The sequence below is a fragment of the Candoia aspera genome, chromosome 1, assembly GCF_035149785.1.
Source record: "Candoia aspera isolate rCanAsp1 chromosome 1, rCanAsp1.hap2, whole genome shotgun sequence".
Classification (NCBI taxonomy): domain Eukaryota; kingdom Metazoa; phylum Chordata; class Lepidosauria; order Squamata; family Boidae; genus Candoia; species Candoia aspera.
The window spans coordinates 233,405,025-233,423,725 of NC_086153.1; the positions used below are offsets into that span (position 1 = coordinate 233,405,025).

At 39.8% G+C, this 18,701-nt stretch overlaps 2 protein-coding genes across 3 annotated transcripts; both read left to right on the plus strand.

The window, feature by feature from the left end:
* Positions 1 to 822: 822 nt before the first annotated feature.
* Positions 823 to 11,768, plus strand: TMEM138 (transmembrane protein 138). Its single transcript, XM_063289186.1, has 5 exons — positions 823 to 1,061; positions 1,673 to 1,895; positions 3,068 to 3,239; positions 10,207 to 10,282; positions 10,916 to 11,768. The coding sequence occupies exons 2-5, from the start codon at positions 1,768 to 1,770 to the stop codon at positions 11,026 to 11,028; spliced, it is 489 nt and encodes a 162-aa protein (XP_063145256.1). The 5' UTR covers positions 823 to 1,061; positions 1,673 to 1,767; the 3' UTR covers positions 11,029 to 11,768.
* A 1,353-nt stretch (positions 11,769 to 13,121) lies between these two features.
* On the plus strand, positions 13,122 to 18,060 carry TMEM216 (transmembrane protein 216). Of its 2 annotated transcripts, none has more exons than XM_063289187.1 (5): positions 13,122 to 13,209; positions 14,119 to 14,220; positions 15,654 to 15,746; positions 16,635 to 16,836; positions 17,453 to 18,060. In XM_063289187.1, the coding sequence occupies exons 1-5, from the start codon at positions 13,197 to 13,199 to the stop codon at positions 17,466 to 17,468; spliced, it is 426 nt and encodes a 141-aa protein (XP_063145257.1). In that variant the 5' UTR covers positions 13,122 to 13,196; the 3' UTR covers positions 17,469 to 18,060. The 2 variants fall into 2 exon arrangements, with proteins under 2 accessions (XP_063145257.1, XP_063145258.1); XM_063289188.1 differs by lacking the exon at positions 13,122 to 13,209 and adding an exon at positions 13,263 to 13,365.
* Positions 18,061 to 18,701: the final 641 nt, after the last annotated feature.

Here is an 18,701-nt window from a genome sequence, read left to right on the forward strand (position 1 = left end):
TGAATTTGCACTGTGCACTGAGCTATAAACACTCCAGCCAAATTTCATCTACAGTAGCGTGTTGTATCAATCCAGTCATGGTTAATTTCTACTGCACTTGTGTAAACCCAGAATATGGGGTTGAGAACACGGTTAAGTTAACCAGGGGTAAATCTGTTGCATGAATGGATCCTAAAACTGAACTTGTAAGTGGAGCACAATGGTGGTGTATCTGTGGTTCTAATTTACTTCAGGGATCAGTTATATGGGGATTGTTAATAGCATATGCAAAGCATTATCCCAGTGCTGATTTTTAATATTAGAAGTGGATTACATTTACACAATTGCATTATTACTGTTACTAAACTTGTGTACCGCCCTACTTTCAACGGCTCTGAGCAGCTCACAACAAAGAAGTTACAATAATAAAATCAATAAAACAAAAAATAAAGATAAAAGATGGCAAGCGCGAGGAAGAGAGCGTTTGTATTGGCCAAATACTATTTTCAGTGTCGTCGTGGAGAAAATCTATCTATGGGTTCGCTGGGAGTCGAAAACGACTTGATGGCACTCAATCAATCAAAACCAAACTTCAAAGGGAACTCTAAATGAAATTCCTATTCCATAGAGCCCAAGTTGCACTGTTTTGCTCAATGATGGGGAAAGAGCGAGTAGCTCGAGCCACGTCGTAGCACCAGTAATACCCCTCCTTAGTTTTTATGAGGATCAAGATCATGCGATGGTATCGTCAAGCTCCAACGGGCAGTTTTCGGAAGTGCCGAACCAGACGTGGAGATACTACTCTGCCTCTGCCACTAGGCGTCTATGATCTCTGCGGCCGCGGCTGCACTTCCGGGCGTGCTGGCTCCGGCGCCTCCTCCGGAGGGCTGCTGCGCTATCGCCATGGGGACCGATTGTGGCGGCGCGAGGTGATTGTCCGCGGGGCGCTAGCCCTGCATTGTTTGCTCTGGTTTCTCCGTCTTACTCAACGCGGGTCTGTATTCGATTCCAGAGAAGGGAGCGCTTGACTTCTATGACAGAGCTCGCACCCTCCGGTTGAAGTGAGCTTGCGTTACCTGCTGGTAAGTCCTGTACAGTGTTTAGTGAAGTCTGGTATCTTAGAGGTGGGCGTTTCAACCTTTCTCACGTAAGCGGAGGTGATCCTCAGCTGCCTCTTCCCTGCCCCGTTCCCCGTCGTCTCCTGTCCCAAGTCTAGAAACGTGGGTGAATTATAGGCTGTGTTTTCTGTTTCAGAAGTAATGAAGACTTCCATTCCGTAGCAAGTATAAACATTATGGTTGGCAATAATAAATAAATAAGAAAGAGCCAGTTTAGTGTAGTGGTTAAGGCACCAGGCTAGAAACTTGGGAGACCGGAGTTCTAGGCAAACCATGTCTGAAAAACCTTGTCAAAAAAACCTGCAGGGACTAGTCCAGGCAATCACCAGGAGTCAATACTGGCCCGAAGGCACCAAAAGAGGAGAAAAAAAGTTTTGTTTGATTTAGGTAGGAAGCAAGAGGCTTTGTTTTTGCCTTCTGGAGTGGAGCAGTACTTGATCATTTCTCAGTATGCAGAATATATGTACCTAGCTGTAGTCAATAAGGCATGTGTAGTTAGGCATCTGTAGTTAATAAGGCATGTCTTTCATTATTACATTTTTTTTTCTTTTCCATCTCTCCAAATATGTCTGCAGATTTGAGGAAGCTTGCCTCCTTCGTAACATGAGTATGAACTGGTCCTGCTGCCTGGAATGCAGACTCTGAGGTTCCAGAATCCTAGGGAAGAAAGATGCTCCAAACTAGCAATTATAGCCTGGTGCTCTCTTTGCAGTTCTTACTGTTGTCCTATGATCTCTTTGTCAACTCCTTCTCAGAATTGCTTCGCATGGCTCCTGTCATCCAGCTTGTGCTGTTCATGTGAGTAGGAAGGACTTGCATATGCTTCCCATTACATGTTCTTTTCAGGATTACTTGGCTTTGTCACAATAACAGTAATGAAGTGAAAGCAATGAGAGAGGAGTCTCCAGCTTTTAAATAGTTGTCAAGGCCAAAATGCTCCTTGAATGGAACTGTAGATATATTTACAAGGTTTTGAGCATGTTCATAGAGACATGTCTCAGTCTGTGTAGTGGACTCATTCATTCGTTCATTCATTCGTTCATCATATTTATATAGCTGCCCATCTCACAAACATGACTCTGGACGGTGTACAATAAAAAGAAGCCATAATCAAGCCACTTGATCCCATATGCATAGGACTGCAGTTTTAGGCTATGAAACAAAACACTTGAGAGCCAGTTTGGTGTAGTGGCTAAAGGCACCAGGCTGGAAACCAGGAGATTGTGAGTTCTAGTCTCACCTTAGGCACAAAGTCAGGTAGTGATTTGGGGCTGGTGACTTTCTCTTATCCCTTGGAAGAAGGCAATAGCAAACCCACTCCAAAATCATTGCCCAGAAAACAACATCCAGACATCTGCCAGGAATCAAGACTTAACTCAGCCCTCCCCCCCCACAAAAAACCTTCAAACCACTTATCAAACAATAATGCCTACTGGGTATATTAGAATGTACTTTTGAGTAAACATTCATAGGATTGTATTTTTAGTTTCTGCTCTTCCTGGGGCACTTTCATTCCAGAAAACAGAGAGAAGGCCAAACAATAGTTGATAGATATGAAGTAATGAAATACAAAAAACAATGTCAAAGAAAAAATATATGTTTAAATCTAATATTGAATCGTATAGATTACTGGTAAGCTGTGCTGGTTTGAACAATGTATTAAAATGTTGCTATATGTATGATGTATTACTCAGATCATAGTGGTTAGAGAGTAGCAGGGGAAAATGGAGCTGATTGCAAGCAGGTTGCTCAAAGTGACTCTTATTTCCATGGCAGTCTTTTAAACAAGAGCTTTGGGGTTTCCTTTTCTTGTCATTAGTGGAACAGTAATGTCCCAGTGGAAAGATAGGCAAAAGAGATTTCAGCAACCCTGTTGTTGAACTTTCTGCTTGTAAAGAGCAAGACCATTTTTGTAGAACGTATAGGACTATGTCAATCTCTGTTTCATTAAAAAGTCTTTTTCCCTACAGCATTCAAGATATTACCATCCTCTTCAATGTCATCATCATCTTCCTCATGTTCTTCAACACCTTTGTCTTCCAAGCTGGCCTGGTTAATCTTCTGTTTCACAAATTTAAAGGGACTATTGTCCTGTCAGCAGCATATCTTGCTCTGAGTATATCTTTTCACGTATGGGTCATGGTAAGAAACAACTATGTTTAGCTCTTAAAGAGGTTTATTTATGTTGGATATTGAGGAGTCCATTTGGTGAACCCAGAAGAAATTAGACAGATAAAACTTATACTGAAATTCATTGTGCTTGAATAGTTTCTTTTCCCTTCACTGAATTCAGTACAAATGTCTTTAAAATTGATAGGTGGTTGTGTTTTCTTGGCACTAAACCAATAATAATAATAATAATCTTGGAGGAATGCTGGCAAGAATGAGAGTAGGTAGAAGGATGTGATTTTCTACGTGAGACTGTTAAAGGTAATATATGTTTTGTATTTGTAACCTACTTAGGAAATTTATTTAACTTAAAAGTAGCAAAGAAATGAATTGGAGGCTATAAAAATGCAATGCAGTGGATAAAATTTTGTAATACCTGAAATCTCTTGCAGAATATTGCTTGTAGATTTCCATGTCTATCTTTACTAGAGTAGTCTGATCTCCCTCAAACAAGCAGAGAACCTTAGTTCTGTGCCGATTACCATTTCTCTACATAGTCCGTGTATGCAGAATTTGTAGAACAGAAACTAATGGTTAGGTGGGTTGGAGAATTTTCAAGGCTAAATAATTAATTATGTAGATTTGGGTACTGTTGTACGTTATCCTTTCCTTTTTGGATCAGCAGGAGCTATGTGTTATCAGTCAGGTTATTGTTTTTGTTCTACAGCAAGCTTTAGTGTCCTCTCTCCAGTTGACCAGTAACATAAACTCTGATGTGACATGTGTGAACAAGATGTAAATTAAGGTGCAAGTAGTTAGTTTAGATAATCCAGGAATTTTCCTGGTATTTTAAAAAATGTAAAGTCTGAAGCTAGAAGAGGTCCTAACTATTGTTATTTTTACTGTTTTTTTTTTTGCACAATATACTAATCCATGGTTTACTAATTTAATCCAGGTAGCTGGGATTTCATAACACACTGAACCATAAACTAGCCACTGACTAAGCTTGCATGAGGCCATGCGATTTTTAGGCAAAGATGTACAAACTCTGCCACTTTATTACTATTAAGTCTGTTGACATGTTTAGCTGGATCCAAGAGGACTTTCAGCTGATTATCCGTAGTAAATTTGCATCTACTATGCCTTTTTTTCCAACAGTTCAGTTTTTTAATGGTTACATATTCTTCACCTAAATGATTATTTCAATTTAATCTCATATAGCTTCATATGTATGGACCAGTCAAGTGTTTTCTAGTAATTTCAAAACAGTAGACCTTTGTTTTATTCTTGATAGGTATAATTTATAATAGAGGATGTTTCTCACTTGCCATAGGTATCTCATGTTGGTTATTTCTGTGATCCTTGAAATATGTGCTTGAGATACCTGTGTCTAAGATAACTGAATGAGTGGCCTAACAATGATTGCAAATTTTGTCTTATAAATGCCCTATTACAGATTGCCAATATTGCCAAGACACTAAGTACTCTTAGTGATATACCACATCCTCTTACTGAGTTTACCCCTTGTGGTCTTTACAAGTGTTGGTTTTTCTGGGCAGCATTGTTGGACATGAAACTCTAACAACAAATAGCCAATTGCTCTTCAATTTTAATTACATTAAATTAAATAATTCACTTGGTTTCTGGAAAGGCTTTGAAATTCAACAGAGGTCCCCATTATTTGAGTTAGCAAAGAAGGAGGGCTGAAGTAATTGAAACTATGGAACTTCAGGAGGTAGCCAGACATGGCGAGAAGCATTGCTTTAGAACGATTAGAAACGCCATTTGATTTCCTGATCTTAGGTCATACAATTCTGAATTGAGCAATCCCTACCATCCTTATAATAGCCTTTTTGTCACAGTATTTTTTTTTCTTTTAATGTAACAGATGTTGTGTTGATTGCATGGGTGGGAAGAAAACAGATTATGAACAATTTGAAGGTTTCTGGGAGATTTGCAGTAGATGGGCAAGGTTTCATGACTCCCACATTAGCATATCATGGGTGGGTGTGTGCACATGCACACATATTTAATTCTGGGGGTTTGAAATCATGGATAATTTCATTTTAAACAACATATACATTCTGGTACTTGGAATAAATTTTTGGGCTCAGATTATTTGAGTGGGGTTTTTTTCAGTCAGGCTCCAACTAATGGATCTTAGAAGGTTCTAATAAAACGTTAAAGGTCCTACACACCTAAACACATTCGATTTATTTGGGTTTTTAGAGAGGCAAAATCTATGCTGCTGTTCCTGTTTTGTGGCTCTCTAGGGACCCTTATAAAGATAACCATGTAACAATTTCATTTACCATTGCAGAAATCTGTGAACTTGTGTAGCGGTTAATGTGCTAGCCAAAAAAGCAGGAGATTGTGAGTTCTAGGCCTGCCAGGCATGAAATCCAGCTCGGTGACTTTGGGCCAATCATTCTCTCTCAACCCAACCTACCTCACAGGGTTGTTGTTGTGAAGGACTTCTGGGGAGGGATGGCGAACCGAAGAAGTCTCTGCAAAAGCAGATCAGATGTCTGCAGCAAAGACCAAGGAACTGGTGAGTGAGACTGGTTCCTCGGAATCCACATGTGCTTTGAATGGCTGCTACTAGTGAGCAGATCGCAGGATAGCGGTTTTCCATGGATTTGAGCACCAGGAGGTGAAGGGATCAGCCATCTTGCTTGCAACCACAGCGGAGCCTTTTAAAGGACACTGAGTTCACAAGCCTCACTTTCTAATCACTTTCAAAAATTGCCTATTAATTATCCTAAAGCTATTAGAGACTTTCAGAATGACAAGTTGAAAAGTCATTGGATGAGTTTATCTTCAACTCTGAACAAAAGAAGAACTAATTATAAACTTAAGAACTTAAAGATTTGAAATAAACAGCAAAAAGCTAAATAAGGTTTTGATCTAAGTAAGTTATAAACAGATTAAGGGTCCAGATAAATTTGGAATATTGACTTTTTATTTATTTGTTTCTTTTTCAAATTTTGCCACCGCCCATCTCCCCTGAGAAGAGGGACTCTTTTACTATAAGATTTTGGAATTAACTATTAAAAAAATAGCTTCTTGTGGGAAACAGACTTATTTTGGCTATATTGGCTATTCTAGCCAATATACAGTTACTTTATGATTTTAGAAACTGGACATTAGAGGGGACTAAAGATTCTAAGCAGAAAGGGAAAAAAATACAAACCTGTTCTTGATGTCAGTCAATACTGGGACTTACAAAATGACACAGAGCATTACAACATTGGAAACATTAAAGGAGATCTTTGAAGAATGGAGCCAGAAATTAGTAACTACAATATCAACACTGTCAGTAATGATGTCTGCTTCTATGGATAGACTGTGTCCAAAAGATGTTAATGAGGGAATGACAGATGTGGAACAAATTTTGTCTGACAAGACAGAGAAAGTACCAAAAGTGAAACTACAAATGACAGGCCAAGAGAATGATTTGGAAAAGGCACTTTACTGGATATACAAAAGAAACTGGCTGAAGTTTTAAAAATTAAAAGGGAAATACAAATGATAAACCAAGAGAATGACAAGGAAAATGTTTTCTTACTGGATTTACAAAAGAGGCTTGTTAAAGCCTTGAAGAAGTCTGTGCGATGAGATAAAGAAGAATGGAAGAGAAATAAAGTCCTATGACAATATTTGATTGGAGTAAAGATTAAGACCGTTAGAAGTAAAAGGAAGGAATGTAAAATTGGTTTATTTGATCAAGGTTAAAATAAGACTTTTCTTTTTTCTTTTTTGCAAAGTTCTTGCAACCCTTTATGGACTTTTTGCTGACACCAGGATTGAAAAGTTGATGTTTTATGGATCTGATTATAGATAAAGGATGGGATATGGGATGAAGAGGTATCTGTTTGTAACTTTATAGGAGGTTACTAAAGTTGTTTATACTTGTTGTGATGAAGGTTGGAAGTCACTTCTTTATATATTTATTTTCTTTTTCTTTATTATATTCTTTCTTTTCTTTTTCTTTCCTGCACTTTTTATTCTTTTTTCTCTTCTCTTCTGTTTAAGTTTAGTTTGTATTAGTTTTTACTATTATAATCAAAATTCTTAATAAAAGAGTTGTTGTGAGGAAAATAGGAAACTGGAGTATAGGTATGTTCACTGCCTTGGGTTATATATAAAAAAGGTTGGATAAAATAATAATAATAATAATAATAATAATAATAATAATAATAATAATAATAATAATAATAGAGAGCCAGTTTGGTATGGTGGTTAAAGCATCAGGCTAGAAACTGGGAGACTGAGTTCTAGTCCTGCCTTAGGCACAAAGCCAGCTGGGGCATTTTGGTCCAGTCACTTTCTCTCAGCCCTAGAAAGCAGGCAGTGGTAAACCACTTCTGAAAAACCTTGCCAAGAAAACTGCAGGGACTTGTCCAGGCAGTCTCTGAGAATCGGACATGATTGAACAGATAATAATATAACTGCACAAGTAGCCTACAGTATGATATGACTGTAGAATATAAATGTGAAGGTGAAAGTTTCCCTGTGCAAGCACCAAATCATGTCTGACCCTTTGGAGGGACGCTGCTTTCATGACGTTTTCTTGGCAGATTATAGCAGGGTGGTTTGCCATTGCCTTCCCCAGTCGTCATATTTATTATATATTATATGCTTAGTATATAAATACTCAACAGCAATTGTAGCTTTTCTGTAACTATAAATGAAATAGTTAAAGGGTGCAGCCAATCACATCAGGATATTGTTTTACATTATAAACCATCACACAGTAATTGTAAGAAACAGAGTATAATTGACAGCTCAATAAACAAGTAGTTTTTAGTTAATTGGTGAATGTCTTAACAGATATCAGAGCCCAAGTCTGTGTCTTTTCATCTCCTATTTTCAGGATTTTGTTCTACATCTGTTCTTTAGTTGATTTTTATGCTTCTTCCTATATTGAAACTAATATCTTTGGTGCAGTTTGATAAAGCTATTCAGCTTGGAGAACTGTCTAGGCCCAATTGCTTGGACTGTTTGGGTCCAAACCTTGCTTAGTCAGGATTTGAAGAGGATTTTCTGGGATTTATTGTTGGGAGCTAGAATAGGTCTGAACGTTCTCTATAAATCTGATGATCCGATTAACCTTTCAGTGTTCCTTGGCTTCTCCCTAGCACTCACACTCTTCCCACATGGTATCTGGATGCTTAATCCTTAAAACAGATTTGAAGAAGAGAGGGATGGTTTTAGTTTAGTTATCTACTGTATTTTACTCTGATTATAACTAAAGTGGAAACATGAGTTCTAGGGCTTCTCAGAGGAACGAGCAATATATAATCTTCCAACTGATTCATGTATTTATGAATTAAAAAGACAGTTCAGTAATATACTTTTAACTTCTGGCTTTTTATTTTATATTTGAACATACTCTAATTGAAAAAGTGAAGGACTTCTAATGTACTTTACAGAAACTCTAGAAAAAAGTTGGGTGAAGTGTTATAGAGCAAGAAGATGATTTATGTATTTGTTGCAATTATGTCCTGTCTTTTCTCTAGGAGCTCCAAGCTTTCTCTATTTTATCCTTAAACAATGTTCTATCTTAGGTTAGACTGAGAGATGGGATTTCTCCAAAGATGGCTCCAAGATTTCTCAGACATGGCTGAGGTTTGAACTGTAGCTGCTACACCACAGCAATGTTCACATCAATCATTGGGCTGCTGCAGTTCTTGCTCACTGGCAGAGCTTCTCCAGTTCTTTAAAAATTTTAATGTTGTTGATGGCCTCTTAAATTGGCTGATATTCAGGGCTGTTGCACCTTTCATGTTGAGGTAATGTGGCCTGAAATGGCCTTACAAGATTTCATTTTCCTTCCCTAGATGGGCCAATTGCTACACACCACTTTTTGTGTCCCATTTTCTTCCTTCTTGTTCAATTGCTTTTTTTAGGGGTAGGTACTTGGTGATGAACTGTATAGGTATCTAAATTCCTGCTATTCCAGAAACAGCCAAGATAGGAAAAGGGGAAACTACTCTGCCAGGTGTTACCACCTACAAGTAATCCAGGTTCCTTGAGACAGAGGCAGTTGAAAGGTTTCCCTTGGAGGGAAATCTCTGGGATCTGTCATGGCAAGGTGACAAAGTTATCCTGGGCCAAATCAGTGCAACTTGACCAAATGTCGGTTGCGTCAATTCATATTGTCAGTTGGACATGTACTGTGTATCAATTAGAGGGCAGAGATCTTATCCTCAGAAATAGATTGCAGTGGGAAATAACTCCCAACACGTAAAAGTTTGAGACAGAGGGTTGCAGTCTGGGATTTGAAGACTGTGAATGTGTCAGCCCAAATTAATCCATCACATCAGAATAAATTAAAGGAAAAAAATCATCTTTATCTATCATTCTCATTCCCTCCTGTGCCACAACCTAAAAAATTAATTCCTCTTTCGTGAAGCTTGAATGCATGGAGTAGGCAATATTTGGGGGAATTGATATTAAGTGAATGTTAGGTTTTAGCTATAGGTTTTCCAAGATTTAAAAAATCATAGGAACTATCTGCCAATTAGTTAACTAATGTCCAGCTGGGAAGGTAGTAGTGGAAATCAGTATTAAAAGGTAAATAAAAGTGCTGTGTAAGATCAAATTAGATCCTACTTGCATGTTGATATAAAACCATGCAAACTGTCACAGTAAAACAAGTCTATAGATCAACGTGTAAACCAGTGCATGATTACTTAAATGTTACTTTTATTGGGATGTACTTCAAAGTAAATGTACTATGTTTGTTTTGGAAACTCTTGATTCTGTCTATGGCCAAACTGTAGAAATTTGAACAATTAGCATGAGAAGTGTCAGAAGTCTGACACAAAGCAGTACATTGTGGATTAAGTACGCATTAAACTATAGTGCACGTTTGCATTTGTAGAATGTTTATTTGATGATAACTACTACTGACATTTCAAGAAAAAAACTTGACACTACTTTCCAATTATAGGAATATTGGATATAAGACATTTCATACCTTTTTTTTTAATAGAACCACCGCTGGAAAAATTCAAACCACTTTGTATGGACTAATGGGCTGCAGACTCTGTTTGTTTTCCAGAGACTGGGTAAGAATTAAGTTGTATCATTTCCTTTTGTGTCATGACTTCTGACCTTTTTAATGAAGATGGCCTAGTTAGCATTTCTCCTACATAAATAGATGGAACAGCATATGAGAAATGTAGGAATTGTGTCAGATATCTATGTCAGACATTAGATCATCTAGTTTATTATTGTGTACAGTCACCACCACTTTCCAAGCCCTCTATGAAGATGCTGGGAGTTGCATACAAACCATGTGCCCTTCCATAGATTTGCTAGTAAATACTTGTTTGTAGAGAGCTTTGGAATATTCCCCCAAACTAGAAATCCCTTAGGAACAATGGTGAAATTTCCTTGACTAAGGGGCAATTGGAGGGCCAGTTTGGTGTAATGGTTTAAGGCACTGGGCTAAATACTGGGAGACAGTGAGTTCTAGTCTTGCGTTAGGTACAAAGCCAACGGGCTAAGTCTGGACCAGTCACACTCTCTCAGTCCTAGGAAGAAGGCAGTGGCAAATCACATCTGAAAAATGTTTCCAAGAAAATTACCTGGACTTTTCCATATAGTCATCAGGAGTCAAGAATGACTTGAAGACACACACATGAAAAAGGGAGGGGGGGAATTGAGGACCTTGTTAATGCAATTCTTTTTGGTTGCAGTGGCTGTGCTATATTACTATTTCTACAAGAGGACAGCTGTTCATCTGGGGGACCCGCGTTTCTATCAAGACTCTCTTTGGTTACGGAAAGAGTTTGCTCATGTCCGCAGTTGAGAGCTACTTCTGAATTATATCGAGCTGCTGGAATGTTAGAGACCTTAATCAGTATCGTGGAGCAAGTTTTCTTCTCATAATTTTCTGATATTAATCTTACATGATGAGATGATTTAATCCATTATACTATTCTTCTGTGGAGTCTCTGTCACACATAACTATCAGCTTCCATGCATCCTCTCAGATCTGCATACTGCACTTTCAGGAGTTGGTTGCAACTTCATTGAGGAATACCTGAAGTGCCAAATTGGTTTGGCTGAGAACTCTGAGTAGCAGTGCTGCAGTTTCTTTTTGCAAATATTCCCTCAATCTGTTTGCTCCCTCTGACAAAAGGGTTTCCTGCCTTTATTATAGGCAATGTGATTAGTTCCAAACCTTTACAGTAGGCAAATGTATTCTCATTGACTTTCAGATTTTTCTTTTGTACTTATTTTTTTATAAGTTATGAGAAAATAAATCTGCCATTTTGCAATAACAACAGCGTAACTGTTTTTGTCTAGGACCTAATAGTAACAGAGGGTTCACGTCAATTTAAGTTTTGATGTAATATTCCATGTGCACATATTCATTTTGTTGACCTCAAGTTGAACCACCCAAATTGTAACATTGCGTTATAATCAGAATCAGGGAAAGAAGCGTATTATTTAACTTGGTTAACTTATAATGCCAAGCCATGATTTATTTAGCCTTGGTTGTTTGCATAATATACTGAGGCAAAAATAAAACGTATTTTGTCTGAATACTATTTGTTTAGCAAGTCCCTGAGTTGGGTATAATGCAGATTAAGATAGCAAATCTTGTTATTAAAACAGAAGATCCAGGCAGCTTTATATTTTAGAATCATAGTATTGGAATCCTACCCCGTGTTCAGTGTAGGAATCCAAATTAAAGCATCTCTGACAGGTAACTGTTTAGCCTCTGCTCAAACATACCCAGTGAAAAAGAATCTATTACTTCACTTGGTAGTTGGTTCCATTACATCTGTAAGAATTTTTTTTCTAACATTTAATCAGAATCTGTCTCCTTGTAACTTAAATTCATTATTCTAGGCCTGTACTGTGGAATGATACAGAACCAGTGTTAATCCTGTGACATCCTTTCAAGGTTTTGAAGAGTGCTACTATATTTCCCCTCAGTCTTCTCCAGGTTAAACACTCATAATATCTTCAATCTTTCTTCCTAAGGCTTTGTTTCTAGTCCCGTGAAGGTCCTTCTGACCTTCTCTGAACCTCCCCCCGCCCCGTCTCTGATCTATGGGGGTGGAGCAATGAAGGTTGCAGTTTCTGACACCCCACCACTAGGGTGCAAGGACAGCAGACGATCCAGGGGGTGGGTGCCCCCCAATAAAGCAGGAGCAGAAAGCCCCCCACCCACAGCACAGAGCAGGTTATGGCAGGTGGCTAAATCTACTGTTCTAGCCATCTGTCAACACTTCCCCCTCTCTGCCCCATTATGGAAAGCCCCAAGAACTTTTTTTCCTACTAGCAGAGAAATCTACCAATAAACTGCCTGCAGAGCACATTTACACTGCCATACTTTGTGCTGCCTCATGGAATGGAGGGTAGTTACATTAAACAGCGGTCTGGATGTGCCCCATGAGTTGCACAAACCCACGGTTTGTTCCAGCTGTGGGCAGAAATGGATAGAAGTGGCAGCTTATCAAAGCCCTTCGCTGCAACTTCAGACCTACATTTAGGGGAAAATGGTGGAAAATCAGGTTCTGGAACGTGATGCTGAAAGACAAATTGCAAGCACAGGCGCCATCTAGTAAGCATTTGGGGCCCAGAAGAAGCATAACAGCTGTTGCGTATGAGAGAACGGCCCATCTTTTAGTTCTCCTGGAGTACTTAGGAAAAGGGCAAAATGGCTTTCCGTCGAGACGCGGGTTACGACTTCAGCACTCGGCCTCTGCATTGCCCCCCTCCCGGACCGACCCGAGAGCGGGTAGGACTCATTTGCAGCTTCGGCTGTCCAGTTCAGCCCTTTGCCATTCACACAGCGAATAGCATAAGCCTTCAGATTCGGGATGCGTCGCGCGCCTCTCACGCTGCAGAAAAAAACGCGTTCCTATCTCTATGGGAGCTGGGAATCTGCCCCTTTGACTTCCGTTTCGTGAGCTCAATCGGAAGTGGGGCTTTTTTGCGTAGTGGTGTCCATGGAGATGGAAGATGGCACCTCGGCGTAAGTGGAGGGCTTGGCGGGTAACAGGGTACCGGTGCTGTTAGGAACGGCGAGGTCATGTGACGAACGAAGCGCGGTGGAATGCGGGTCTGTCGGCGCGTCCAGGTTCCGAGTTCGAACGCCCCGTCTTTGGGCAGGGAGCGATGCCAGGCGCAGGTTCCCGAGTGCCTGCCCCGTGGCGCCAGACACTGCCATGGCAGGAGATGCTGTACAGCGAAGGGAAGGGAAGGGGAGCCTGCCGAAAAAGAGCCAGCCAATCCGACATCCCCGAGAGCTGGACGGGATGCTCATCTCCTCTTGGGGCATGACGTTGAGATGCCCCATTTAATCGCATAGTTCAAGTGAAACAATCCTCCTTTTAATCATCTTTCTAATATCACAATCAGGTGACAGAAGACTGTGTTCTGGTACCCCTCAATTTGCGGTGGAACACAGGTTTTAATCTGTGTTTCCATTTGTATCTGTGAACATTGTGCTTGTTAAAATAGTATTGAATTATCCAAGCATGAATCTGTTGTGGGTTGAATTGGCAAAGAGGAACAAAGATACCTTCCTAACAATAAAGCAGAATAGAAAAGATTGGGCTGGTAGCAAATAGTCCTAATGCTTTGGAGTTTCAATTCTGAAATACAGCAACCATTTGCACAAGTAGAAGAGCAAGACAAAACATTTTGTCCCTTTGCCTAGTGTATACATATCACAGTTCCCCCAGCAACTGGTGTCACACTACATAATGGACATCCTTAAACTAAACTTTAGGAATATCAATTTAAGTTTAGAGCCGAATTTAGGTTTGCAGTGTATGAAACTATTATTTTCAATGTAACATTGAGTAAGTTAATCCATTTCTTTTTGAGAAAAGATGAAAAGAAATCACAGACATATTAATGTTCTGGTTGCACCCCCTAGATCGTCAACTTTCCTCTACACCTCTGGAGATTCTGCTGTTCCTCAACGGCTGGTATTATGCCACATACTTCTTGCTGGAGATTTTCATATTTGTCTATAAAGGTGAGTCTAAAGTTACAGGAAGTTAGTGGGGGGCATGCCTACGTTTCCTCTCTGCATGAATACTTGTGTTCTTTTTTAGGTAGCTGTGACTTACCTGAAGAAAGCGCAATGTAGAAAAGTGTGAATGTGTATTTCCTCATTCATTCTCTGTCTTAAGCCATGATTAAGAATTCAAGGTCTTTGCAAAACTTGCAGAATTCTGTAGTAGAATTATGGAAACCAAACAGTGGAAAACTAGAGAGATTTCAGATATGCTCTCCCAGAAGCTGTCAGCTGTTTCTCACCTTGGCTCCACTTCCTACTTTGGGATAGTGGCTTGGTCCTTCCTGCTGCCATCATCTATCTTCCTGGAGGTACTGTACCTGGAAACCTCATCCCTAACCCTACTGCACAAAGGAGATAGAACCCTAACCCATAACCTGAGCAGCATTTCTGGTGATAAAGGTCAAAAATGCAACAGTTGAAAAGATTATTGTACTTTCCTGGCCATATAGTTTAAAGGTGTGTGACTAGCGGTTTCAGCCCTTCTTTTCCTCTATTTAAATATCAAGAGTGCCAACATTTAGTAATGAAGGAGATCAATTACAGAGCAGACTACTGGAAAACAGCAGTTTATTTAAGAAAAACCCAAAGAGCATATTTTTACAGAAGAAAATGTAATGCTCCCAGCTTTTTTAAAAAAGGAGATGTTAGCATAGTACAATAAAAGATTAAGCTTAATGCAACATTCCTTGTTTAAAAAAGATTACCTACTTTTCAGGTTCCTGAAACAGATATTCTCTCTGTTTCTGTTATTCCCGGGCTTTCCACTTTCTTGAGATTCCAATAATTTAATTATTGAGGTTGCTGAGGAGATCAGATAGAACCTCAGTCCTTTTTTCAGTCTTGGTCTACAGTTTCCGCATTCAGTAGACCCTGTTAACCAGAACTCAAGCAACCAGCACTCTCAAGCAACTGGCAAAAAAAAAATCTGTATCTCTCTGCTGCCATCTAGTGGGTATTAGGGTTTAGTAACTCTCAAGCAACCAGAAACTACATTTATTCGGCATCTACCAGTCCCCAAGGGTGCCGGTTAACTGAGAGTCTACTGTATATTGAAATTCTCCCATCTCCAGCAAAGAGGGTGCATGTGTGCCGTCAAGTGAGCGTTAACTCCTGGACTAGTCCCCACAATTTTCTTGGCAAGATTTTCAGAACTGGCTTACAGTTGCCTTCTTCCAAAGCTGTGCCTTACTCAGTGAATGCTGATTGACCAGCTGGCATGATATTGACTGTCTGTAGCATGGTGAATGCAGGCTGATATTCACTGTCTCTCCTGTTACGCTTGATCCTTGTCAACATCAAACATTTTCCTTTTTTAGAAACCCATAATAGACAGGAAGAGGCATCTTGCTTTCCCTTTAATTCATGTGGCCATTTGTGTGTCTTCTTAGGTCTCTTGTTGCCCTATCCATCTGCTAATCTGGCTTTGGACCTGGTTATGCTTTTTCTCTATCTTGGAATTGAAGTCACAAGGATATTTTTTGGTAAGCATCAAAGGATAAATAATGACGCTTAGAGGAAAAGCACGTGCGTTTTTCATTTAAATATGAGCATCTTTGATGGCATTTAAACTTACAAGCTGCTCTCCCCTCCACACTTTCAGGTAGGTCACCAAATCCTCAGTAAATAAAATCTGACTCCCTGAGAACCCATTTATGAGGTTCTGCAAGTGACACTGAGCAGATATAAATACATAGATGCTGACAGCGTTTTCCTGCGGCCTTCTTAATGTTCCTACTCAACCGCAGTAATTTTCTCTAGATGTTGATGCTGATGGACTTCCCTTCTTTAGGCGGTTTGGGTTGCATTCCGCAGTTTGGAAGTGAGTTGGAGCCATGGCACCACTGGATACAAGGGGATGGAACTGTGAGCTTTGTTCAGTCAGACTGCCCCTCCTGATCTGGGACCATATGAAATCAAATTCTGAGCATTTGTGAAGGCCAGCATCCTGTTCTTCCATTTTAGGAGGTGTGAAAATGACTAACAAGTAAGTCCTCTTCATGCCATTCAGAAGACCGCATGAGGGGTAGCAGTATGTGCAGAGGACAGGGCTATCTACACTGACCTTCGACACACACGTGTGCCACTCCCCACCCTTTCCTCTGTTGAGCAGAAGTTCTGAAAGAGAGTCCTGTATGTGTTCAGATTAATGAGTGGCAATATCTGAAGCATCATTTACCCAGATAAAATCGGGGGCAGATAAAATTGTGAGGGGGAGATCTAAATTCAAGTTGACATGCATAGAACTCTCTTTCAGTCCTGCTGCTCAATTCTTTCTTTGTTGACTCTCACATGAACATCTGAATGACTCTGTTTCTGACTTCTGCTGAATGGTCCATGTGTTTTTGTGTCCCATATCTTACTTCTGGCAGGCTCCAAAGGCAACCTTTGTCAGCGGAAGGTGCCACTTGCTATCAGCCTGGCACTAACCTTTCCAGCAGCAGTGATGGCAGCCTATTACCTACTTCTGCAGACCTACGCCTTGCGTTTGGAAGCCATTCTGAACGCCATCCTGCTTTTCTTCTATGCGGTTGAGCTATTACTGGGTATTCTCACCCTAGCCTCCTTTTCCAGGTACTTTTCTTGTAAATCATTTTAATTCTTGAAGTCAAGCTTTTGGTTGTACGTTGCTGTTACATTCTAAAGGCAGTGATTGGTTTCCCTTCCCAATTGCTTTGAGAAAAATTAATGCTTCCCATATTTAGAATCCAATAGAAATTGTCTCCTTACAAAGAGAAATAGAAGAGTCCAGTTATGGGGGAGCAAGCTACTGAGTATATTGAAATAAGGATAAGTGGTTGAGAATAATGAGTGACCAATTCCACAGGGCAGAACTGACAAGAACAAATGAACAAATAAAGAATAAATGAAACTACAGAAAATATGAGGGTTGCAGCCACTTCAGCAGTAAATCAAACTTCATCGTAAGTAGAGTTGTATAAAAAATGAAGTCTTAGAACTGCTGAGGATTACTGCACAATTTCAGTTCCATTTCACTATCTTCTTCAGACTGGTGGCTGTAAACATTTTTGCCACCACAAAAATTAGATTTGCTGTGTTGGTTGATTGGTTTCCCACCTACCCTGGTAAGGTAAGAGGTATCTGGAGTGGCCTTTACTAACACCCTTGTGTTACACTGTTTTGTTGTATTTATTTATTTATTTATGTATGTATGTATCTATCCTTTCAGTTTGGATTCATATTGAGAATCTTGTGTGGGCTGCACTATGTGAAACACTTCATGTTTAAGAGAAGCTGCATGAAATCCCATTTCCATGACTGGCCCAGGATAAAGTTGGGATCTGGTTTCTTGGGCAAGATGAAAGAAGATATAGTTCCACTCTTGGCTTCAAGCATGCTGAGGCACTGGCCTAAGAGCAGAGTTGTCAATCCTAGACTGAATGGCCTAAGCACATCCTCATCGTCATCCTCGTATTCTTCCTAGAGCAGGACAATTGACCCACTTGGACTTGGCGGCATTGAAGACTGATTTTTGCAGGTCTCCAGACTGTGGATCTGTGAACCTCAGCCAATGCACAGATTTTGCCTGCAAGTGCTGTGCTCTTCAGATTCCTCAAACAGTTATATTCTGACACTGATTCAAGTCTTTAGCATGTGTACAATGACTCTTGTTGGGACACCTTTGTCAATTCTATTTGTTACCGCCTGTGCCATGCTCTTAAGAGGGGAGGGGTGTCCATTCCCTAGAAATCAGTATTGTTATTGTTGTGTATTTGAAATTTGTGATACTTGATTTTTCTTCAGTACCCTTGACATAAATACTTATTTTTCAACGACTATAGCCATGTGATGGTTCTAAGTAACAAAGATGCACTTAGTACGAGGAAAAAATGCAACCGTATGCTTTTATAAGGTTGGTAACCCATCTCCTGTCTTCTGTCTAGAACCAGCGAAAGATACATACGTGCTATGGTGGCTGAGACTTTCAGCAGTGTGTTTATGTTCAAGGAACATTTTGATTTAACCAAGTTAACTTGAAAGGGCCCTGAGCTGGGTCAGCCCCAGCAATTTAATTTTGTACCTTGCACACATGGCTGGGTGGTTTTTTGTTGTAGTTGTTGAGATCATACTTCCCTTATTTGGGTATTGGGGATGGGAGGACAAAGGGTTATAGTAATATTACCAATGGGAGTGGAAGCAAAATGTTCATCCCATTTTTGCTGAACTTCTGAACATTATCTGTATGTTATGTCTCTTGGAGGTTTTACATCTCTGTTTCTTAAAAAAAGAAACAATCATGTTGCCAACAAGTTGCCATTTCACTGCTGAATTTCAGTGGTATAATTTTGGCAGATGCAGAGTGTGGTAACATCTTGGCCAGGAGTTGCCTATCTCTGCATTAAAGTATCTTTGAGTATAGTTAGGTACTAATATTTCAAGGACAAACTGTTGTAGGTGAAGTGCAGCTTCAGGTTCAG

Coding starts and splice junctions, on each gene's coding strand:
- TMEM216 (XM_063289187.1), top strand. Junction 14,221..15,653: donor TTTCATATTTGTCTATAAAG/GTGAGTCTAAAG, acceptor GTGTCTTCTTAG/GTCTCTTGTTGCCCTATCCA. Junction 15,747..16,634: donor AGTCACAAGGATATTTTTTG/GTAAGCATCAAA, acceptor TACTTCTGGCAG/GCTCCAAAGGCAACCTTTGT.
- TMEM138 (XM_063289186.1), top strand. CDS start 1,768: ATGCTCCAAACTAGCAATTATAGCCTGGTGCTCTCTTTGCAGTTCTTA. Junction 1,896..3,067: donor ATCCAGCTTGTGCTGTTCAT/GTGAGTAGGAAG, acceptor TTTTCCCTACAG/CATTCAAGATATTACCATCC. Junction 3,240..10,206: donor CTTTTCACGTATGGGTCATG/GTAAGAAACAAC, acceptor TTTTTTTAATAG/AACCACCGCTGGAAAAATTC.